This window comes from Peromyscus eremicus, chromosome 8a (assembly GCF_949786415.1).
Source record: "Peromyscus eremicus chromosome 8a, PerEre_H2_v1, whole genome shotgun sequence".
Lineage (NCBI taxonomy): Eukaryota > Metazoa > Chordata > Mammalia > Rodentia > Cricetidae > Peromyscus > Peromyscus eremicus.
In genome coordinates this window covers 43,005,020-43,029,821 of record NC_081423.1, presented here as the reverse complement: position 1 = coordinate 43,029,821, position 24,802 = coordinate 43,005,020, and the positions used below count along the sequence as shown (strand labels likewise).

At 44.2% G+C, this 24,802-nt stretch overlaps 1 protein-coding gene across 3 annotated transcripts in view; it reads left to right on the top strand.

Annotated features, from left to right (window-relative positions):
• The first annotated feature begins 8,685 nt into the window (after positions 1 to 8,685).
• The window catches only part of Cops3 (COP9 signalosome subunit 3), a 29,065-nt gene continuing 12,948 nt past the window's right edge, over positions 8,686 to 24,802 (top strand). Inside the window, exons 1-7 of one of the 3 annotated variants that reach the window (XM_059270791.1) lie at positions 8,686 to 8,854; positions 12,064 to 12,193; positions 15,842 to 15,954; positions 16,051 to 16,100; positions 18,191 to 18,283; positions 21,200 to 21,379; positions 22,891 to 23,031. In XM_059270791.1, coding sequence (XP_059126774.1) covers positions 8,800 to 8,854; positions 12,064 to 12,193; positions 15,842 to 15,954; positions 16,051 to 16,100; positions 18,191 to 18,283; positions 21,200 to 21,379; positions 22,891 to 23,031 — 762 coding nt within the window. In that variant the 5' untranslated portion in view covers positions 8,686 to 8,799. Of the gene's footprint in view, positions 8,855 to 9,223; positions 9,624 to 12,063; positions 12,194 to 15,841; positions 15,955 to 16,050; positions 16,101 to 18,190; positions 18,284 to 21,199; positions 21,380 to 22,890; positions 23,032 to 24,802 lie in introns of those variants that run through there. The other 2 variants (XM_059270790.1, XM_059270792.1) reach the window with 2 other exon arrangements.

Sequence of the window (24,802 nt, the reverse complement as noted above, 5' to 3'; positions counted from 1 at the left end):
GATGTAATTGTGGTTTTATAAACCCTCCCCTGCCTTGTTTGGGAGCTAAGAGTTCCTTGTGGCAGGAACCTGCTCTCAGTCACCAGGACTCTTATTGGCCTTTTATATGTGGCCTCTAGGTGCCAAGTCTGGTTTCCCGGACACGTTTCAGAGAAGAGCTAGCGTTTGGGGGAGATTGACAGCAGCTGGCACTACCCCTGCCTCCTCCTCTAGGATTATCTGCCTGCCCTTTCAAGCCCGACAGTGACTCTGTGCACATTACCAAATGCTTTGCTTTTTAAAAACCAGACAAGTCTAATAGAGTGTTACACATGCTATAGGAAATTAAGATTCTCCTCAGGTACTATAGTGTAGCTAAAACGGTGGTAGTATATTCTTTTCTGAAGCACCAAGCTTGTTTGGGTCTTAAGAATTTTGGTCTTAAGAATTTTGCTCTAATTATGAATCCTCTGACCCTGCCAGTCATCCTGGGACACAACCTGCCCGGCTATAAACAGGAGCAGATGGCTGTGGGCCAGGTTAGAACCTGTGAGCGGTTAAACAAGGCCACTGTTACCCTACACCCAGTTGTCTGTAACCTCTGCCCTCTCCCGGGTCTCATCCTTGCTGAAGCTGCATCCATCACATGTCTAGATGCCTTTTTCTGTATGGCCCCCCACAGGGCCCCCCAGAGCCAACCAATCTTCGCCTTCCAGTAGTAGAATCCTGGAAACAGTGACCAGGGCCAGTTAATGTGGACTAGACTGCCTCGAGGATTCAGAAATTCTCAAACTAGTTTCGGCACTGAGGTGGCCTCTGATTTAAAAGCCGTCCCAGCAGACCAGCATGGCTGAACCCTGCTCCAGTGTGTGGATGAACTACTGCTGGGCACATTGGCGCAGGAGGGTTATATGGAATGAACACAGCCGCTCTTGACCCTCCTGTGGGAGGTGGCTACATGGTTTGAAAGGAAAAAAAGATCCAAATATGTCAAGAAATCAACTGCCTTGGTTTTCACCTATCCCAAGAGGAGCATTGACTCAGCCCAGAGAGAGAGAGAGAGAGAGAGAGAGAGAGAGAGAGAGAGAGAGAGAGAGAGAGAGAACAGGCTGTCTGGTTATCTTGGTTTCATCCACCTAATGCTAGGTTGGAGAGTTCCTTGGGGCCACGGGTTTATGTAGAATATGAATATCTAATTTCTCCATCTTGTCAAAACGACTTTATGAGGCCACAAAGGAGAAGAGCAAGAACCTCTGCCATGGGAATAAGGACAACAGAAGGCTTCTGAAGAGATCAAGAAAGCCCTCACCGATGTGCCTGGCCTTAGGACCTTCAGACATGTCCACACTCTTGTGCATGCATGAGCATGCTGGCATTAGGGTGGGGATCCTGGCACAAATGTTGGTGTCATGGCATTACCCAGTGGCATACCTTCCCAATCAACTTAACTCCATTGCCCAAGGCTGGCCACCCTGGCTCTAGACACTGGCTGCCATTGCCATCTTAGTGTCAGACACTGACAGATTGATTATGGGAAAAGAGCTAATAGTCTTTGTGTCACACCCCATACTGACATTAATGGAGGGCAAGGGACAATACTGGCTAACTAATGCATGGATGATCAGGTACCAGGAAATGTGTGGGAACCTGTATATTCACCTAGAAGTAGTGTGGGCCTCTAACCCCAAGACCCTAGTGTTTGCTGGTCTAGACCAGCAAGACATGACTGCGTCAAAGTCATGGATGAGGTGTTTCCTTACCAATTGGACTTAACTCTGAAGGATCTTGGATGCTGAGTGTTTCACCAATGGTAGCAGTTTTGTGATAGGGAGGATATCTTTCAGGATAAATGGTCAACTTGAGTTCCATTATTGAGGTGAAATCTCCACCAAAGGGAATCTCAGCACAAAAAGCAGAACTCATCTCACTGACCTGAGCCCTGCTGCTGGCAGCAAGGATGTGTGTCAGTATAGATATGGACTCTTAGAGATGCCTTTCCCACCCTCCACATACACGAGGCTTTATAGAATAAAAGGTGCCTAATCAACTCAGTGGTGGCCCATGCCTTTAATCCCAGCACTTGGGAGGCAGAGGCAAGTGGAGCTCTGTGAGTTTGAGGTCTGCCTGGTCTACATACTGAGTTCAAGGACAGCCAGGGCTACATAGTGAGACCCTGTCTCTTAGCTGGACAGCTCTTAAGGCCACATTGGACTAACATTTCTACATCCTTTGACTCTCCAGTGTAGCCCAGGTGTGCAGACAGTGTGAAACATGTGTCTGAAATGACCTGCATTGGGGACCTAAGGTCTCTTCTAGGGTACAGAGTATTGGAGGGGAAATGTTTGAAAATATAGTTGTGGGCTTCACCGAGCTTCCCTCAGTCTGTGACTGCAAGTGTCTGTTACTCTTTGTGTGCTTTTTCGAGCTGGGTAGAGGCCTTCTCTACTCCCAAAGAGAAGGTTCAATGTCTCCTGAAGAAAATCATTCCCACATTTGGGATCCCAATCATCAAAAGATCTGATAATGGGCTGATGTTTGTGACTGAGGTCGCACAATTGGTGGCAAAGGAGTTGAAGATACCTGGACGTCACATACCGTCCCCAGAGCTCTGGGAAGGTGGGGTGATCAAAGCGGCAGCCCAACAGAAACTGTGTGGGGGAACCCACCTACACTGGCACCAACTGTTGCCAATTGCTTTGCTGAATATTAGGTCTAGCCCTACTGGACAGACAGAGTTCTCTCCTTATCCTTTATGGACTCCTGCCTCTGATACAAGGACAAAGTTCTCCCCTTATCCTTTATGGACCCCTGCCTCTGATACAAGGACAGGCAGGGTTCTCCCCTTATCCTTTATGGACCCCTGCCTCTGATACAAGGACAGACAAGGTTCTCCCCTTATCCTTTATGGACCCCTGCCTCTGATACAAGGACAGACAGGGTTCTCCGCTTATCCTTTACAAGGGCTGATACAAGGGCTGTTCATTTTACTATCCTTGTTGTGTAACAGTTTCCGCTAAGATTGAAACATTTCATCCTGCAGGGAAGCTCCTTAACCAGGAAGGTAAACAACTCAACATAGTTCCAGGAAGTCCCTGAAATGGACCAGATTTGCTAGGCCCCTCCCTCCTAGAGTCAGCTATAAAGACTGCAGAGACTCTCATAGAAGCCAAGCTGAAAAGAAGACTGAGACCAGACCATGTGCCTGGAAGATGTTTAGAGCAGCTGAGTTAGCTGGAAAGGACACTCTCCAGCCCGTTGAGTTGCCTTCAGGCTGTGCAGTGTGCTGCAGGTTCCAGCTTTGTGAGCTGTCACCCATGCTGGGGTGGGCTTTGGTGAGGCAGCTGCTGTTGGGTCATTTCTGCTCCTGTAAGTCACCCCTCCCCCATACTCCTGTAAGTAACCCCAATAAAACGCATTGGCTCACCAAGTTGGACTTCGGTGGTATCCATACTTTGGTCTGTTGTGGACTCCTTATCAGGGTTAAATACACGTGTGTATAACATCTCCCCAGGAAAAGTTTTGTCACACAACGATCCTCCATCCAGAAGACTTGAGGTAGAAGAATGGCCATAAGATGGTTTTTATCTTGGGTGTAAACAAGACCTTGTATAGGGTAGAAGGTCCAAGCCCACTTCCAGGTTTGAAGTGGACCACCAGTTCCTGGGCTTGGCTCGAAATCTCACCAATCCCTACCCTGGAAAACTCCTCCACCAAGAAACCCTATAGAAGCCTGTCTCTTGCTCAACAGTTCCCTGCTGCTTCTTACCCCAACAGGGGCAGTCACCCTTTTGTATGTCTCCCAGTGAGTCTCTTGTGTGAGGTTTGTTGTGTGGTGTGACTTTGTGGTATTTCTTGGCTCCAGACTTCTGGGATACCTTTCCTTTTAGAGCTGTAACACTTCCACCTTGGATCGCTATTGCATTTCAAAAGAGTCACAGTCCCACTCTGCGCCTCATTTCATGAGGTTTTTCATTCATTTTATGAGGAGATACAGAGTAGCTTTTCTCCCACCTTTGCTACAGCAATAGAAACCCTAACAAGACAGAAATTGGTTCCTGGCTAAGCAGAAACCCAAAATGTTCAATGCTGTTTATCAGAATCCCTTGGCCTTAGATTACTTGCTTGCCTCAGAGGGAGAAGTTTGTGGTAAGTTCAACCTGAATAACTTCTGCTTACAGATAGATTGATGAGGAAAGGGCCATAGAAGAAATCAAAGAAGGGACAAGAAAAATCACTCTGTGTCTCAGTCCAGACCTGGGAAGGCTGGAACCCTGGGAATTGCTTGGGGATTGATTTTCAGCTTTAGGAGAATTCAAACCTTTGTAAGTGTTATACTTTAAGTTTTGGAGACTTTGATGAATTGATCTGTTAGGTCTCAGGCAGTATGTGTATCCAGAAATGAGCACAAGCTGGACTATAAAAGGATTTCTGGTGGTTAGATAAAAGCCAGAATTCCTTAGGAACTTGTGAAATGAGTTCCCCATCCTCCAAAAAGGGGTAATTTCCTTTGCCTCCGGAAGAAGGGACATATGGCTCTCCATTGACATGTAACTATGGTTACATATCGAAGCCCACACTGGTCTCCAGGCTCCCTCAGTCCCTATTCCCACATATTTTTTTATACATGTCAAAGCCTCATGCTAGCATCCTGACCCCTGTCACCCCACCTCTACCCCACACTCCTAGGCTGCTCCAGCTCACGGGCTCTCCTAGCTACTCATCCTCCATATAACCCACTCTAGTCTACTATTCCCTCTCTTGCGATCTCCCCTACCATTCTCTCTTCTTTGCTTCCCTATCCCTGGCTGTGTCCAGCCTGTTTCTGTTTCTTCTGATCTGGACTCTTCCAGGTACCTCTGGCCGTTCTCTCTCTTTTACTCACAATAAAAGCCTTCCCCCTAATGAAGAAGCTGCCATTCAGCTGTCTCTTTACCACACGTCCCTCACATACACTATGCTGCCTGTCTCTACTAGTAATAGTCTGTATCTAGCCTCATTGAGGCCATGGTCAAAAGATGGCCACTCATGTAAACCCTTAAACCAAGATGATGCTCTTTAAACTCAAAGAGGGAGTTCCAAGCACCAAAGGGGAGGAATGTGGTAAGGGCCTCCCAAGAACAAAGGAATAATGTGACATAATCAATACCTCTGTGCGTGCGTGTGTGCGTGTATGCGTGTGTGTGTGTGTGTGTGTGTGTGTGTGTGTGTGAGAGAGAGAGAGAGAGAGAGAGAGAGAGAGAGAGAGTGAGTTTCTGTTATAACTCTGTAACATAAACCGTTCAACCAAAATGTATGTTGTCACCTAAGGGTGACAAAGGGGCTAAAATGTAAAGGGAAACTAATGAGTATATAAGCTATATACTCCGAGCTGGGTCTTTGATGTGAATCCGCTGAGCTAGTGCTAGCACAAATAAATGCTGCCTCCTGGCGGGTAGCCTTAGTGACCTGCCTCTGTAGGAGAGTCTTGCAACAACCTGGCTAAGGGACCATCTCTAAGAAGGCAGAGTCATCTTGAGACAATGCTCTTTTCTTTTGCAGAATTTCTGCCCCTAGTGCAGCCTCTAGGAGCCAAGCCACCTGAGGTTGGCAGCTCAGAAAGGAGAAACTCTTCTTCCTCCTCCTCTTCTTCTTACTCATGCTAGCCGGAATCTAAATATGCTTTGTGACTCCTTCTTACTCCTTTCCAAAGCTCCTCACTGCTTGGCTCCCTGCCATCCCACGGCTGACCTCCATGCCAGCTCTTCGAGCTGAGTGACTTACGCTGCTTCTCTTCTCCATTCTCCTCCTCCCTTCCAGGCAGCCCTGAGACTTACAGCTTGCCTGCCCTAGGGTTTTACTTTTAAATGCTAATAAAATTGTTCTCAAACTTCCATTCCTTTCTGTTCTCTTTTCTTGAGCTTCTGCTTATGCGAAATGACTGAGAAAAGGTCAGGTAGCTCCGATCCTACCGGGCGCCTCCTCCACTTGGGAGCCACATTTGTCTGTACACAAATGGCTTCTCACTCTTCTTGATAAAATGGTTTACAACACCAAAAAGGCCCTCATTCTCTGCTGAGAAAGGGTTGCAATGTATAAGAATAGTTTGGGTCCTCTGGAGCAGTGATTCTTAACCTGTGGGTCATGACCCCTTTGGGTCGAATATTATTTACATTATGATTCATAACAGCAAAATTACAGTTATGAAGTAGCAACAAAATAATTTTATGGTTGGGGTCACCACACGAGGAATTGTATTAAAGGGTCGAAGTATTAGGAAGGTTGAGAACCACTGCTGGAGAAAGGGCCTTGTGTAATGTTTTAAAGATCGGTTGTACCCAGAGTCCCCCAAAGACCACCAAGAGACCAAATCCGATGCAAAAGCAGAGTCTTTTTATTGTTTTCAAGTTAACCCGGGTCTGTCTATCAGATGCAGCAGCTGAGCAGGAGAGACCCTGAGTAGCAATGAAGCAGGGTTTCTATAATGGTTAGGGGAGGGGGTCTGGGGGAATTCCAACTCTTACATAGTTACAAGCTCAGGATTGGTGCTTACTTCAATCTATGTTTTTTGTTTGTTTGGTTTTGGTTTTTCGAGACAGAGTTTCTCTGTGTAGCTTTGCGCCTTTCCTGGAACTCACTTGGTAGCCCAGGCTGGCCTCGAACTCACAGAGATCCGCCTGGCTATGACTCCCGAGTTCTGGGATTAAAGGTATGCGCCACCACTGCCGGGCGCAGTCTATGTTATTGTATCCATTTTGCCAGCAGACCCATTTCCTCTGATAGCCAGACATCCCATTTTTATCTGCAGGAAACTCATTCCGTCTGACAGCCATGGTATACAATCTATAACAGCAGAAAACATCCCATACGACGTAATTGGTACTTTGTTTATTATGCCGGTTATGTTATATATCATATCCTTTAGGTTATGGCAGGAAATGTCTGGTGTGCAGTCCCTAATTGTCTGGGTCTAGGGGCAGCACATCCTCTGGTGGGTTTCCCAGGGCCTAAGGATGGAGGGGCAGCACATCCTCTGGTGGGTGTCCCAGGGCCTAAGGATGGAGGGGCAGCACATCCTCTGGTGGGTGTCCCAGGGCCTAAGGATGGAGGGGCAGCACATCCTCTGGTGGGTGTCCCAGGGCCTAAGGATGGAGGGGCAGCACATCCTCTGGTGGGTTTCCCAGGGCCTAAGGATGGAGGGGCAGCACATCCTCTGGTGGGTTTCCCAGGGCCTGTGGCCCCCAGTCTGACCCTTCTCTAAGATGGCTACAACCCTGCCATCCTCTCAGATCAAAGGTCACACTGTAAAAAACAAAAAACAAAGAACTCTGGGCCTGCACCAGAGGTGATGTAATTGCAGCTTTTGACTTTAAAAACCTTACCTGGCTTTGCTTGGCACCAAGGCCTCTCCCAGGCATGAGCCTGCCCTTCGTGAGCCAGCTAGAGGACTCATTTTATTAATTGGCTGAAGAAGGTGTGGTGATTCATGATTTTCTCATCTGGGTTATTTCAGTGTCTATTCGTAAACTCTTTTGTTAACCAAGAAATCCAAAGGGGCACTCTGATTCCCATTCACCATATGATGGCTCTGCTGGGATGCCCTAAGATTTCTGGTAATGTTAATAACAAAGATTTGAGGAGAAAAGACTGCTGACCCAAATCATCATGGCCAAATTAATTAAAACAAGCTTTTTTATTCATAGACATTGGCTGCCTCCCCCTAAGGTAGGGTTCAAGAGGTCAGCATTGGATGTGAGGAAAGCAAGGTTTTTATATGGTCAGGAGTAGAGAGTTCCAAGTGGGGGATTTGGCTGGCAAGACTGGCAGGGTTACAGGAGCAGAACGTAAGCATAAGTTAGTCATAACAAGATCTTGAAAGACAAGATTGCTAGGCGGATTGCAAGGTGGTCTAACAAGGCAGCCATAACAACAGGTAGTCATAACAACCATTTGACACAAAGGAAGGGTTGCAAGATGGTTATAAACAACTTTTTGAAACAAAGGCATGGTTGTCCTTTCCTGGAACAGGCAGTACAGAACCATTTGTAATTAAGGTGGGGCATCGCCCAATCCTTGAAAAACAGAGATTTAATCATAAAGAGGAATGAACCTGTTTGTCTTTACTATAAAATGGCTTTTAAGCCTAAGGATGGAGGCTGGCTGGTTCATTAGTAACACTTTTTTCCTACCCTGTAGTTCCTTAATTGGCAGAGAAAAGGAGCCGTTCTTGCACCCCTTAGACAGCATCCATCAGGCTTGGCAGCAAGCGCCATTATCTACTGAGCTATCTTTCACTCTCCGGTTTTTTTTTTTTTTTAAACACTTGAGACTTTTACAAGTGGTAAAAACAAGAGACAAGCTAGCCACTCAATCACACAGCTGCTACGGGGTTAAAAACGGTTCCAAACCCAGTCCAACTGACGCCAGCCTGAGTTCTCCTAGAAAAAAAACAACTTTCCGGAAGTGACAATGGAGCTATGTCAGAAGTATGCAGCTTGGTGAAAAAATGTTCGGCCATTCTCAGCAAAACTGGGCCCAGATGTTTTGTGCTTAAATATTACTCCTTCCTTTCTTACTTATTTCCATTGAATGCGAGATGAGATTTCACAAGAGCTCGACACCAAGAGACGAGGGAGGGAAACTAACTTCCGGCAACTAGCGGAATTGTTTCCATGGAGACAGGAGGGGGGGTGGGCCTCAGCCAGGTGAGATCTCGCGGTGCTTGGCCGGCGGAAGTGACGTGCCTCCCTCACGGCTTTGGTGGGTCGAGGGGCCCCTCCTCCTAGAGCGGCGGCCTTTTCCCGCGCGAGCCACCTTTGCTGCTTGGGCCTCCAGCGGGGAAACATGGCGTCTGCTCTGGAGCAGTTCGTGAACAGTGTCCGACAGCTCTCGGCTCAAGGTAAGGCCTGTGCCGCAGGGATGGGCCTGCACGCCGCGGCGCCGGCGCGGACGCTGGGACCGCCTTTAGCTCTAGCCTCCTGGACCTGCTCGGGTCTCGGTACTTAGGGCTGGGGCGCACGGCGGCGAGCAGCACCCCTCGTGCTGTCGGACGCTGTAGTCCCCGCCGTCGCCTTCCCCTGCCTCGGGCCCTGGGGACTTTCCTTCCCCTCCCCCTATGCCCCCTCCCTTGGCTTTCGGGCCCCTGCCACCGTGCGCCGCTTGACAGTTTGGGGGCGTGACTTCCGCTAGAGGCATTCTGGAACACCCATTGGTCCCTTGGCCATCCCTTCTTTTCGGTGATTGGTTAGACGCCCTATCTGTCCTGACGGTCTGGCCGCCCTGTCCAGGCCTCTGGAGCGGCTGGAGGAGACTCCTTTCTGGGCTCCTTGGCTCTGAGGCTTGAGCCTTGGCTGGCCAGCAGCGCACGCTCGGAATCCTCCGCTCCTTTTTGGTCGTACCGAACTCCAGGGGAGCTCTCTCTTGTCGGACTCCATTTCTAGGGCGTAGAATTGTTACTTTATTTTTCCCTTAATTTACATGCTGTCTGGTTCATTTATCTTAATCACTTGAACACACATAATCTTGAGCCAGAAAAACGTGATCTCTCCTTAATAGAGTTGAGGGAATTGAGTGGAGAAAGCAAGAAAAAATGCTTGAGACAGTGCTTCTCATGGGATACAATAAATATGACTACAAGCTATTGTTGACATCCTGGAAATTTCTGTGAGGTTAGACTCATCTCCGTTTGTAGAAGAGAGAGAGATGGGAGGTGTGTCGGGGTTGCTGTTAAAAAGGTTTAGATGATACTGTATGAAACCATGCAAAATAAATAGTAATTCTCGTTTCCTTATTAAGCTCACAGGCTAGTTACATACTTGTGAGTTGTTTTGTTTTTTAAATACATCATTTATCTATACCGCACAAGTAGGATTAAAGTTAAGTAAAGTGGGAGCGTGTTGGGTGATATTTTGTTTGTGTTCTGACAAATAAAGCTTGCCTGAAAGATCAAAAAGGCAGAGAAGCAGCCATGACAAACAAAATGTCACACAACAGGAGTGTGGCAGTGCTTTAACCTCAGTCAGCACTACACAATGAGATCCCCCCATCTCTAAATAAACAAGTGGGGCTGGAGAATGGCTTGGGAAATACTAACTACCCTTCAGAGGACCTGAGTTCAGTTCTAGGATTGTTAGTGACTCCCAACTACTCATAACATCAGCTCCAGGGAATCCAAAACCCAATACCTTCTTCAGGTCTCCTTGGGCACCTTCACTTACATGCGCATACCCACATAGAGACACATACATACAATTAAAAATACAATCAACCGGTTAGTGGTGATGTACATCTTTAGTCCCAGCACTTAGGAGGCAGAGGCAAGAGAATCTCTGAGTGTGAGGCCAGCATGGTCTACAGGGTGAGCTCCAAGACAGCTAGGGCTGTTACACAGAGAAACCCTGTCTCGGGAAAAAACAAATCCATAAAATTAAGTATAGCACAGCCAAACAATCGGACTCCTATGCAGCTGTAGAAAGAAAAGTGCATATACTTTTTATGAACTGAAAAGGAATCTGAGGTCATCATTAAATAGCAAAAAGATGCTTAATAGTGTGTGTGACACACACACACACACACACACACACACACATCCCTGTGAATAAAGAGAAAAACTGCATGCATCCATGGGCAAGCATTCCCATACATGTGGACTATCTCTAGAAGGATATGTAAGGCATTCATTGATAGCATTGATTTGTTTCTGAGGAAAGATAAGGGTGGCTGGAGTATGGAATCTGAATGGAGAGGTTTCTGTTAAATTTTGTATTATAAACATGCTGTCTATAAACACACATTTGTGTTTTTGTTTGTTTTGGAGACAGGGTCTCACTATGTAATCCTGGCTGGCCTGAATTTTGCGGAGATCCACTTGCCTTTGCCTCCTGAGTGCTGGGATTAAAGATGTGTCACCACTCCCAGCCACACTATAACACTATTATTAAATGGGACTTTTTTTTTTTTTTTTTTTGTCAGTTTGGAGATTAATTCAACAAGCTGTAGTAGGCACTTTATTCTCAAACTAGAGAAGTAGCATAGTCCCTCACACTTGACTTGACTTTGGATTACATGGCCACCACAATCCCTTGTAGTTCAGGGAGGGCAGAGAGGGCAGATAGCTTAGTCACAGGGAGTGTGTGTGCTCAGAGACTGTCTAAGCTGATGCAGGTAAGTCAGGTAGCAGGTGGAAGGTAGTATGGACAAAGCACAAAGAGGAGAGAATGTGGAATGTTGATTTTTCTCAGTGGGCTGGGACTGTGGGGTTGTGGAGATAGAAGTAGGAGGCGTGGCTAGAGAAACTGCAGAAACCAGGTACTAAATTGGCTCTGGAAGTTGAGCTGATGTGTTTGGATTTCTTGTCCTGTTTTGTTTTTGTTTTTCGAGACAGGTTTCTCTTTGTAGCTCTGACTGTCCAGGATCTCACTCTGTAGACCAGGCTGGCCTCAAACTCACAGAGATCCGCCTGTCTCTGCCTCCCAAGCACCTTGATTAAAGGCGTGTGCCACCACTGCCAGGTGTGTAAAAGCCTTTGGTGCCTTTGGTGTAATTTGATTGAATTTGCACAGTAAGTAGAATTTGGAACAAAAATCTAAGTAGGCGTACCATGTAGAAGATGTATCCACATGAGAAGTGATAAAGTCAGCTTAAGACGCGAGAGGGAAAGGAGTGGAGCTGAGGACCTTGGGGTGGTTAATAAAATTAAGTGCTGTTTGGTTGGGAGAGAGGGAGTGATAGGAACATCTATTTCTGGCTTTGGGGTGCTTTCTGGAGACCAGAGGGAGTGGGAAAGTGTTTTCTCTGACACTTGGAGTTGTGAGGCATGGGCAAGTTGTTTGTTCTGGTCCTTCCCAGTACAAGAAGACATAACAGATGACAGATCTCTTTAAGGCGCACACCTTCAATCCCAGCACTCAGGAGGCAGAGACAGGTGTGGTCTACAGAAAGAGTTCTAGGACAACCAATGCTGTTATATATAGAAATCTGTCTCAAAAAAATTTAAAAAAAAAACAACAAATTATCTCTAAGTACTTGAGCTTTGGGAAGGAAGTCTGGATGGAGTTCTTTAGTTTGGTTAGCACCCTAACTCAGCACTCATGTTGTTCTGTTTTGCAGGGCAAATGACTCAGCTCTGTGAGCTGATCAACAAGAGTGGAGAACTGCTTGCGAAGAACTTGTCCCACTTGGACACCGTGCTTGGGGCTCTAGATGTTCAAGAGCACTCCTTGGGTGTCCTTGCTGTTCTGTAAGGGGCATTTTTTTTTTCTTTTATAGTTTTGTGCTTGTTACAATCTGCACTTTGTAATGTGCACCCGTGCGTGTGTGTGTGTGTGTGTGTGTGTGTGTGAAGACAGAGTCTCTCTCCAGCCCTAGCTGTCCTGGAACTCACTGTGTAGCCTCAAACTAAGAGATCCACCTGCCTCTGTCTCTGAATGCTAGGATTAGTGTGTACAACTACACCTGGCTCCAGCTTTATCATTTTTTGGAAGATTTACTGACTTTTTTCTAAGGTTTTTCAAGACAGGGTTTCTGTGTGTAACAACTCTGTATGTTCTAGAACTCGCTTTGTAGATGAGGATGGCCTCAAACTCACAAAGATCCTTCTGCCTCCTGAGTACTGGGATTAAAGGTGTGCACCACCACTGCACGGCCAAGATTTATTGATTTTATGAGTATGAGTGTTTTGCTTGCATATACACACATGTACTGCTTGCATTCCTGGTACACACAAAAGTCAGAAGAGGGTGTTGTATTCCCCTGAAACTGGAGTTATAGGTGGTTGTGAGCCACCATGTGGGCACTGAACCTAATCCAGGCAAGAGAAACAAGTTCTCTTAGCTGCAGAGTGAATTCTCCATCTTCCAGTTTCATCATTTTGACTCATTGTTTGTATTTATACAAGTTTGAAAGTTCTTTAATTTTTTTAAATTGTATGTGTATATGTTGGGGATGCCCTTAGAAGACAGAAGAGGAGCTGGAGTCAGAGGCAGTTGTGAGCCACTTGACATGGGTGTTGGAAACTGAACTAAGGTCTTCTGCAAGAACAGGAAGTGTTCTTAACCTCTGAGCCATTTTGCCCCTTGGAAATGTCTTTTAAAAAATGACTGGCAAAAAAAAAAAAAAAAAAAAAAAAAATGACTGGCTTTTATAACTCTAGGCATTATAATTTGCATTTATCTCAGAGACTTACCCACCTTTTTTAACTTAGAAAGAAAATAGGTAGACAATAGAATAGGAAACCGTGGACTACCGTTAGTGACCTGTCTTCTTATGGCCTGCCACAACTTTTTAAACCTATTATAACTGGAGTTCCTTGTAATGGTGTCTCACAGAATTTGTTTTGCTGTTGTAGTATATATAAATGGGGATGTTGTCAGGGCATTTAAAATAATAAACATCTGGCCCCAGTCGCACTAGGAATTCTGTATTTTTAAAAGAAATGTTTAAAAAAGATGTATTTTTCTTACTGATACGAAAGAGCAGATAGTATGTATATTTAAGATCTATGTAAAAACATACTTTTTGTATGTATTTGTTTGTGTGTGTTTACATGCATGTGCAGAGGGTCCGAGACAACTTGTGGGAGTTGGTTCTTTCCTGTTGTGAGGTTTCAGGGATCAAGTTCAGTCCTCAGCCTTGGCTGTAAGCACCCTTACCCTCTGAGCCACTGTTTAGTACAGGCTGGTCCTGAACTCACCATCTTCCTGCCTTAGTCTCCCTAGTGTTAGTGCCTATAACCATGAGAACATTTTGATGCTGTATGGTATCTTACCACTGTATGTCAGTTATATGTAGATATTGTGTGGGAAGAACCTTGAACTTGTGTCTGAAACCTCCCTTAAATCTATATTCTTTCACTTTCGGAAAGTGAGCCCTGAACTTCTGCCTTTTTTCAGGTGGACATCACAGTGCTTTGTTGACTATTGTGAAATTGTTTCTGGTACATCTTAATAATTACAAAATATAAAGTGACATTGTTAAGTGGTACTGTATAGATGAAGTTAGGCAAACGAAAATTTAGATATAGGAGAATGAACCATTTTTCTTGAATTAATTTCAATAGTTGTTGTTTTAAAAGATCATGAACTTTGCTCTAGTGCCCTAGTGGTGGCAGCTTTCTATCCTGAAATTCTCTGCAAGCCCATCCGAACGTGTCTCATGGCAGCCAATGGCACCATCTGCCTGGTTACTCAAGATGGGTCATCTGAGTGCTCCCTGTTAGGTCTGCCCCTCTTTCTTACTTTGCCTATCAGCTAGTTCTTTCAATATTCCAGGCAGAAATGGTATCCAACTGGCCACAGCATCTTGAACCTGGGCTACTGCCTCAGCCTCCTGCCACACCATCCCTCTCTTTGCCTTACTTGAGTACATTCTCTCCAAAACAAGAAAAGTAACAAGAGATTAAATAAAATGATATGTATTTATTTTGTTTGTGTGGAGGAGGGGCACGTATGTTCGTCTCACATGTATAGAGGTCATTGGACAGCTTACCACAGTTGGTTCCCTCCTTCTTCCATGTCACTCTTGGGGATCAAATTCAGGTTGTCGGGCTTGGCTGCAAATGCCTTTACCTGCTGAGCACCTCAGTGGCCCTGAGCAACTCATTCTTTGTGGTTCTTCAGTACAGGGTGTCTCTGTGTAACAGCTGTGGCTGTCCTGGAACTCGCTCTGTAGACCAGGCTAGCTTCAAACTCAGACTCACCTGCCACTGCCTCCAAGGTATGCTACCTGGCTAGCAACTGATTCTTAACTGAGTAAGTGTCCTGACCACATTGGGGCTTAAAGAAACAAACAAACAAATAATCCAGTTACATTGGATAGGTGATAAAAGTTTAGATTCAGTTATTCCTAGGTGTTATATAACCTAATGATTGACCTCATCTTAGAGTTTTTCCATTCTGAACCTGGCCTAGGGGTGCACACCTTTAATCTTAGCACTTGAGAGCTAGAGATAGGTGGGTCTCTGTGAGTTTGAGGTCAGCCTGGTCTACATCGTGAGTTCTGGGACACCCAGAGAGGGCTCTGTAGAGAGGCCCTGTCTCAAAAAAAAAATGTTTTTTTATTCTGAATGTTGTCCTATTTTAAGGATATTTTCCTTAACCTCTGTTTGTATCTTTGTTCTGTATTGTGAGGAGGGAAAAAAAAAAAACAGGCCAGGAATATTTGGTGGTTTCTGATACTTAATTTTTATTTTTATTATTATTATTATTATTATTCTCTTCCCTCCCCCCCAAACAGGACTTCTCTCTGTGTAGTTCTGGAACTTACTCTATAGACTAGTCAGTCTGGCCTTGAACTCAGAGATTCACCTACTTCTGCCCCCCAAGTGCTGGGATGAAAGGCATGTGCCACCACTGCCCAGCTTGTTTTTTTGTTTTTAATATTTTTTTTGGTATGGGTGTTTTGCCTGCATGTATATGCGCACCATTTGCATCCTTGATGCCTGTGGAGATCAGAAGATTGTATCAGATCCCCTAAAAAAAGAAGTTATGGTTATGAGTCATCATGTAGTTCTGAGACTTGAACCCAGGTCCTCTGCAAGAGGGGCCTGGAGAGATGGCTCAGTGGTTAAGAGCACTGACTGTTCTTCCAGAGGTCCTGAGTTCAATTCCCAGCAACCACATGGTGGCTCACAACCACCTGTAGTGAGATCTGGTGCCGTCTTCTGGCCTGCAGGGACACACACAGGCAGAATACTGTATACTAATACATAAGAAATAAATCTTTAAAGGAAAAAAAAAAAAGAGTAACAAGTGCTCTTAATCACTGAGCCATCTCTCCAGTCCTGTGATACTTAATCTCACAGAGGTAGGATAGACTTCAGGCTTAAGTTGTTTCTGTCCTTTACTATATGAAATACAAGATAATTTGGTTCTTTTTTTCCCCATTCTAGGTTTGTGAAGTTTTCGATGCCCAGTGTTCCTGACTTTGAAACACTATTCTCACAGGTTCAGCTTTTCATTAGTACTTGTAATGGCGAGCACATTCGATATGCAACAGATACGTGTAAGCTAATAATATTTCCCCTTCCTGAATGGATTTTCCTTTGTAGTGTTTATATTTTCAATATTTTGTTATTGTTTTTGTTATTGTTGCATCTAGTTGCTGGGCTTTGCCATCAGCTAACAAATGCACTTGTGGAAAGAAAACAGGTAAGAAATGTTATTCAAGTATTCATAGTTCTGTTAAAATGTGTGTTTGACTCGTGAACTAGCATAGTGAACATGTAGGTTTAGTACTCAACATCCCAATACGTGTGGTTCCTGGAGAGCAGCCTTTGGCTAGATGTGATGCCTCCAGGGAGGTGACTGGTGGTGAGCATTGTTTTTGAAGCTGCAAGTCTGGGCTGGAGATGTGGCTCAGTGGTAGAGCAGTTGCTTGGCATATATGAGGTACTTGGCTCCATGCCCAGTGCTGAAGGAAGAAAAAACAAAACAAACTGAAAACTGCCAATTAGTGCCCTTTGTATTATAATGATGCTATTTTTGTTTTTTCCTTTTAGCTTTTAATTATGATTTTCACCTTCTAAAACGCTGAAAGGATAATATAAAGACTTCTTATATGCTCTTGACTTAGATTCTCCAAATGTTAGTGTTTCCCTGCACTTGTTTATCTCTCCCCCTCATTGAAATTCAATTTAGAAATCTGTTCCTTATCTTAAATACTTCAGTGGGGGCTCTCTAGACATTCTCATAGACCACAGTGAAGATGGTCGGCATCTGGAAATAGATCTTAAGATAATGCTCTCACAAACCCCAGACTAGCCAGATGTGGCCAGCTATATGGTTGATGCAGCTATATAGCAGAAGCAGACCTCAGAGCATAGGTTGATACTCTGTTGTTTCTCTTTAGTTTGCTTTCACTTGCAACGATTCGTAGACTTTGCCTTTGGCACAAATTATGATTTGGTATTTCTTTTTTATTTGAAAATGAACTTTAAGGCTAGGAGGCTGAAGGCGGAAGCAGCCTTTGATATTCTGTAGGAGCTCTAAACAGTTTGGTTAGAAGCTGTGGGGATAGAAAGGTGGCTTAGTGGTTAAGAGCATTGGCTGATGACCTGGGTTCCATTCCAAGCATCTACCTGGTGAGTTATAACTGAATATAACTCCAGTTCCAAGGCATCTAATCTTCTGGCTCTAGGGCACCCAGGGCACCAGGTACTCATGTGGTACATGGACATACATGCAGGCAGAAAAACCTGTACACTTAAACAACAACAACAACAAAAAACTTAGTAGTGCCAGCACTTGGAAGGTAGAGGCAAGATGATCATGCATTCAAGGTCATCATTGGCTACATATCTAGTTCAAGGTTAAATTGGGCTATGCATCCCTGTCTTGGGTGATTAATACTACTGTGTCTTTTCTGAGTGGTGGGGGAGAGAAGAGGAGAGCTGTTACTATGCCTCTTCTTTATTGAAAAAGCTGTAAATTTATGTACGTATTTTTAGCCTCATATTCTGACCAGAGAGTTGTGCCTCACTTGAGGCTGAGTACTGTTGATTGTAACTGGGGGTGGGAAGCAGTCTGCTCATGATATGTGGTTATAAATTGAGTCTTTAGGGCTAATACTCTGTGTGAAAACATGCCAGCACCATCATTCACAAGCTTAGCTTCTAAGTTACGGTGCTAATCTGTGGTGAATATTGCAGAAACGTTCTCTTCGTTTAACTATTAGGAAAGTACTCTAGTTTTGTATACATGTGTATGCATGTGGCCATGTATGTGGAGGTCACAGGTTGGCACTGGATATCTTCTTCATTCACTCTCTACTTTGTTTTTTGAGATAGTCTCTCATGAATCTAGAGCCCTCTGACTGTCTAGACTAGCTAGCTAGAAAACTGGAGAGATCCTCCTATCTCTGGCTCTTGAGTGCTGGAATTCTGAGTGTGTACTGTCACATCCAGCTTTTACATGGGTTCCGGGGATTGAACTCAGATCCTGATACTTATGTGGCAAGAACTTTACCAACTGAGCCATCTCCCCACCCTCAAGAAAACAGTACAGTTTATTACTGATACTCAGTTGATTTAAAAATGATACTGAAACTAGGTATTCCAAGAAACTTATCAAAACACTTTCTGACTAAATAGAGGCAGACATTTCCTGACATAGTATGGAAAACTTATTGCTACGGAAGGAACCTGTCAATTAGTGTTGTTTTTTATTTGTAAGTGACAACATAAGATCCAATGTGCTGCCAACTTTGAGAACTTATCTGAAAGAGATGTCATTTCTGACAGCCCCTTCGAGGAATTGGCATCCTTAAGCAAGCCATAGACAAGATGCAGATGAATACGAACCAGCTGACCTCAGTCCATGCTGATCTCTGCCAGGTATGCAGCAAGTATGTGATAACACCTGGTATTGGTGTGAGGCTGTTCGTGGGCACATGTGGTGTAGAGATAATGGGTGTAGAGTGTCTTGTAGGGGTTGAAATATGGAGGATGGGGCTTACGAATAGGATCATCATAACGGTTGTAGCATTTTTGAAATTTGAGTCATTTTCTGTTCACTAAATTATCAAACTTAGAGTAAAAGCACAGGCAATGTTTTGTATCTTGATACATTTATTATTTATCTTTATCTAAGTAACTCAGAGTCCAAAAGACTCCCCAGAGGTGAGGATGTATGATGAGGTCTCCCTGCCACTGTTGCTAGCCACAGTTATTTTCAGAGAAAACCTTTATAAGGAAGTTGGTTGCAGCTCTGTGGGTTTGGTCCTGGATTTTGGCACCAAAATGGGAGTTTGCAACTCTAGGGGAGAAGTATCCTGGCCACTTGGGGAGTCAGGCGACAGCTGGAGCTATGATGAGACAGCAGCCCTGGAGGGTGAGGTATCCCAGATACCTCGAGCTGCTAGGACAGCTCATCAGGGAAGGGTATCCTGACTGTTCAGGAGAGTCAGGCTATACCTGGTGTGAGGTACAGTCTCCCTGCAGGATATAGCAATCCTGCTCCTCTCCTGGAGAGCCGCTGCAGCTGAGCTTTGCTCAGTCCCCACTTCAGGGGGCTTCCCAGCAGAGGTCAGCTTCTTCTCCGGTTAAGATGTTGCTTCTTTTGCTTCACTCTGCAAAAGGGGAAAGCCCTGGAGAAATGGCTCCAGAGAAAAGTGTTATTTGTTCAGCTCTCCCTTGCTCTGTCCACTGAGGGACATCTCAGAAAGGTTCTTCTCTGCACCAGTGAATGAAGATCTTCACACCCAAAACTCCTTTGAGAAAGATTTATTTGGGAAGGAGGAGTCCAGGAGAGTAGCTGCCTCTACCAGGGTGGAGAGAACAGCCCACAACTGACCAGGCAGGGCGGTTTATAAAGGATGTCTTGGGGCAGAGTCAACCAGGGATTGGTTAGTTTTTTTTCTGCCCAGACATTGGTCAGTTTTGTGGGCTAGGGGCAGAGATTGCCCTGATTTCAGAGCCAAACTGTGTTTCTTTCACTGGCCTTTCTTGGCTTTTTGACACTAATTCTAAGGCCAAGGCATATTTCTTTCACTGACTCTGATTCCAGGGACCAAGAGTGTTTCTTTGGTACTGGTTTCAGAGTCAGACATGTTTCCTTGGTTCTGGGTTTGGGGATAGAGTATTCCTTTCTCTGGCTCAGGTCCCAAACCCAGGCTGTGTTTCTTTCACTGGTTCTGGGCTCCAGGGCCAGGGTGCTACCTTCCTGCTCTGTGATTGGTTGGTTTCACAGGTCGGTTGGCCAGGGGCAGAGATGGCTCTGATCTGAACCATCTTTCCCTAGTTCTGGGCTCCCGGGTCAGGGTGGGTTTCTTTAGCCAGCCCCTTTTCCCTACAGCCTTCGTTAGTACTTTCTTGTGCATTTCTTCAAAAAATCCTTTACACATACAAGCAAGTGTATACACCTACTTTTTCTTTAAAAAACAAAACAAAGCTCACAAATCCCGGTAATGTGTGGATTTCCATATAGTTTGCTTTTTCCTGTTTAATGCATCTTAGAGATGAATATGTGATGTGCATTATGCTACACAATCTTCTGTAATATGAGTAGGTCGCACTGGAGCTAGACCGTGGAGTGTTTGTGGTGTGGACTACCGACACGTTCCTTTTTCTTACATCTTTCATTTTTCAAAGTGCTTTTGTGACAGGGATAGCATCTACCTAGTTCTTATTTGATTTGATTATTATTATTATTGGTTTTTTTGTTTTGTTTTTTGAGATAGGACTGCTCTTCATAAGCTCTAGCTGTCCTAGAACTCGTTGTGTAGACCAGGCTAGCCTCAAACTCACAGAGATCTACCTGCATCTGCCTCCAAATACTGGGATTAAAGGCGTGCACCACAATACCTGGTTACACCTAATTTTTATTTTTTTCATTATTTTTTTAAATAACTTATTTATTCTTGTTTTATGTACATTGGTATTTTGCCCGTGTGATGTGTCAGAATTGGGGTTACAGACAGTTGTGAGCTGCTATATGGGTGCTGGGGATTGAACCTGGGTCCTCTGGAAGAGCAGTCAGTGCTCTTAACCACTGAGCCATGGCTCCACCTTATCTAATTTTTGGAAGAGGGCTGCTCCACAGTGAGTGCAGACCTCTCCACTGTGGCCGTTGTTGGGTACATCATGTCCCTTGTGTACTTGCACATTTGTCTTGGTTTTTGGTTTTTCGAGACAGGGTTTCTCTCTGTAGCTCTAGCTGTTTTGGAGCTTTCTTTGTAGACCAGGCAGGCCTCAAATCACAGAGATCCATCTGCCTCTGCCTCCCGAGTGCTGGAATGGAAGGCAGTACTGGTCTGTTTTTGTTTCACTAGTTCAGTGAATTGAAAATGAATACTGTTCGCTCATCCAGAAACTCATGAGTGGTGGATGGGTACTGAACTGTGTCTGTGGAATTCTGATTTTCAGTTTATCTGTGATTTGTTCTACCTTAGTGTTAGTGTTTTTTACTTTGTTTTATTTTTATCTCTCTCTCTCTCTCTCTCTCTCTCTCTCTCTCTCTTTTTTTTTTTTTTTTTTACCCCCCCAGACAGGGTTTCTCTGTGTAACAGTCCTGGCTGTTCTGGAACTCAGTTTGTAGACCAGGCTGGCCTCGAACTCACAGAGATCTGCTTGCCTTTGCCTCCTGAGTGCTGGGATTAAAGTCTTACACCACCATTGCCTGGCTTCTTTTCTGTTTATGTCATTAATCAACTGTAAAGCAAAATAATATTATCTTAAAATTTTGGACTCTGAATTTTCTTTTAAATCTGCCATGGTGAAATTTAAAATGATTTAATACAAATTTCTTTATAGCTTTGTTTACTAGCAAAGTGCTTTAAACCTGCCCTTCCATATCTTGATGTGGATATGATGGATATCTGTAAAGAGAATGGAGCCTATGATGCAAAACACTTTCTATGCTACTATTATTACGGAGGGATGATCTATACAGGACTGAAGAACTTTGAAAGAGCACTCTACTTTTATGAGCAGGTAATCAGTTCTCTAAAGACTGTGGTGTGGTTCTGAACTTGTGTGATCAGAACAATCCCAGAGTGTTACTGGTTCATACATACTAGGAGAGCTAAGGTTTAAAAAGACAGGCAAGGATAGTCTGTTAGCAAGGATTCAGGGAATTTAGGACCCTCATAATTGTGGGCGGGATTGCAGAATGGCAGGCACTTCGGGAAAGAGTTTGGCAGTTAAGATAAAGCTCAGGATCTGAGGACTCAGCTTAGTGGAAGAGTGTCTACCTTGCTCATAAATTCAAGGTTTGGCTTGAGCTCTAACACCAAAAGACAAGATAAAGATATATATATATCAATCATTAAGCATGTGACCCAGCAGTTTGACTCCTAAGAATATATTCAAGAGAAACACTGTGCACATAAAAACATGTAGAACCAAAAGGTAGGAACAGCCCAGCATACTCATCAGCTGAAGAACGTCTATCTGCGGAATCATTTAAGCACGTAATGAAGGGAGGTGCTGGCCTCAAGATTGAACATTTGTTGAGGTAAAGAAGTCAGTCACAAAAGATCACCTATTATGATGCCTTTTGTACAAGTGTCCAGAGACAGAAAGTAGAGTATGGATGCCTGAGGTTGTGGGGAAGGTGAAAGATGACTTCTTACGAGTAAGGGTTTCTTTTTGAGGGATTGGGCTGTTCTGGAATTAGGTAATGGAATTGTATTGCAACCTAGTAAAGGCAGTGGAAACCACTGAATTATATACTTCAAAGGTGTAAATGTTGGGCCGGGCAGTGTCGCACATCTCTAATCCCAGCACTCGGGAGGCAGAGCCAGGTCATTTTGAGTTCCAGGCCAGCCTGGTCTACAGAGCAAGATCCAGGACAGGTTCCAAAACTACACAGAGAAACCCTGTCTTGAGAAAACAAAAAAACAAACAAACAAAAAAAAGTGTAAATTTTATACTGTGAGTTATATATCAGTAAAGCTGCCACAAGCCACAAATGCTGGCAATATGCACAGGAGCGCATTAGGCACTTCTTGATTTCCAGGGCAGCCATGGGCCATAGCAAGTATCTATCTCAAAAAAACCCAAAGGTGTAACAGGGAGACACCTTGATCAAGATTGTTTTCCCAGAGTGAGGCTTCTCCATTGCACTGGAGATGAGCCCACCTACACCGTTTACCAACTGCAGAAAACTCAGAGCAGACTTTGAGGTAGTTGGGGACTGTTCACACCTCCCCCTTTTAAAATAGTGGCTCAGCAGGTAAAGGTACTTGCCCAGCCTCTTGACTGGGGTTTGATCCTAAGGGCCACATGGTGGGAAGAGAGTCACTCCCACGGATGTGTCCTTTGACTCTAAATATTCACTGGTGTATGCACATGTTAACACACAGTAAATAAATAGATGTAATAAAAATATCCTAATAATAATGGATATTTAAGTCTTGTCATTTTATAATAAAATGATACATGTTGGTGTTTCCTGCTACATTATGCCATCTCTTCACACTACTCATTCTTCTTTTGCTCAGGCTATTACTACTCCGGCCATGGCAGTCAGCCATATCATGTTGGAATCATATAAAAAGTATATTTTAGTATCTTTGATATTACTTGGCAAAGTACAACAGCTGCCTAAATACACATCTCAGATTGTGGGTAGATTTATTAAGGTAAGTTTTAAAATAAAACTGATTTTCTTACATTCTATATTAGTTTGTATGTGAAGACATTGTAACAACGCAATCTTGTAAAGCCTGTTTCCAGGCCCTGCTCTGGACTTAGACTGTAGGTGTTTAAGCTCTTGTGGTGGGGGGATTTGTATGTTGTATTTCTTTATTACATTTTAGTCAATCTATTGCAAATGTAGTTCTGATTTGATTGAACTTTAATTTATTCAAACGTTGGGATGTCTTACTGAAGCTCTACTTAACTACTGTCTTGTTCCAGGTCTCCCTGACAGCCAAACTTTGGGACAAGGTTTAAAAATAAAATAATGAATTGGTTTTTTGGTTTGTTTGTTTGTTTGTTTTAAAGTGCATATAGAAAGAGGGTTGGGGAGATAGCTTAGTTGATAAAGTACTTGGTGTGAGTTTGATTCCTAGAACCCATGTGAAAAGTTGAACAAGGCAAAACCAAGTGGTTCCTAGGGCTCCTAGGGCTCACTAACCTTAGGCGAGTCTCAGGTCCTACTGAGACATTTTGTGTCATCAAATTAAGTGGATGGCTCCTGAGAAATTACACATAAGATGGACCTCTGTCCTTCATTTGGACAGATGCATGTGTGTGCACATGACAAATACATACATGTAGGCTGGGGACATAGCTGAGGCCTGGCATGCTCAAGACCCTAGGTTCAATCTCCAGCTCTGCAAAAATAATAAATAAATACCATATGCTCATGACTTCTTTTTATTTCACTTACTTTTCTTTCTTTCTTTTGTTGTTTGTTTATGTTTTTTGGAGACAGGGTTTCTCTGTAGCTCTGACTGTCCCTGGAACTCTATAGACCAGGCCGGTGTCGAGGTCAGAGATCTGCCTGCCTCTGCCTTCCAAGTGCTGGGATTAAAGGTGTGCACTTCCACCACCAGGCTATGACCTCTTTTTAAATTGAGCAGTTGCAAAGAGTTAGGAGATTTCAGTGCTTTTGATAATAATGTCACTCTATCATAAAACTCAAAATTTTAAGGCTGGGCATGATAATGCACATCTTTAATCCCAGTACTCAGGAGGCAGAGCCAGTCGGATCTCCGTGAATTTGAAGCCAACCTGGTCTATATAGAGTTCTAGGACAGCTGGTGTTTCATAGAGAGACCTGTCTCAAAAATAAATAAATAAATAAATAAATAAAAAGACCCTCAGAATTTTAGGGACATCAATCCGATATCCTGCTGATTTGTTGACAAATGGCCACCTGAACTTTGCCTGAGAGCTCCTCATGGCTTTCAAGACTCTTGACTGCCTTTCCCCCACAAAAGGGGAAGGTAGCTAAAAGTGCTCCATGGGAAAGTGATGAGTGCGATCCTTTTAGGGGAGACATACTCAGAGCACCATTGAGAGCTACTGAGCTTTCTAGTGGCCCCTGAGCAGACAGTAGACCTGCTGTAGGAGAATGCCTTTTGTAAAGTGATTGTCTTCAGAGCTCGAGGGTACTCCTAAGAATCAGTTAACTTACTGTAATGCGGATGGTAAGACAAGACCAGTCAGAGGTGCATTTGAATCAGTTTCAGTCTGATGGTGGTGCCTGGGCCCTTCTACATTCTTTCTACTCTGCCCAGTTCCTAAATGGAAACAACAAATTGTCCTGTTGGACCTGGTAGAGAATGTGGGGTGAGAGGCAGTTGGGAATAATGATTTTGACTTCATTTTTCTCATTTAACTTACCAGTACAAAAAGTAGAACTACTGATAGAGAAAAGATGTGTGTCTTCATAAGTTATTAATA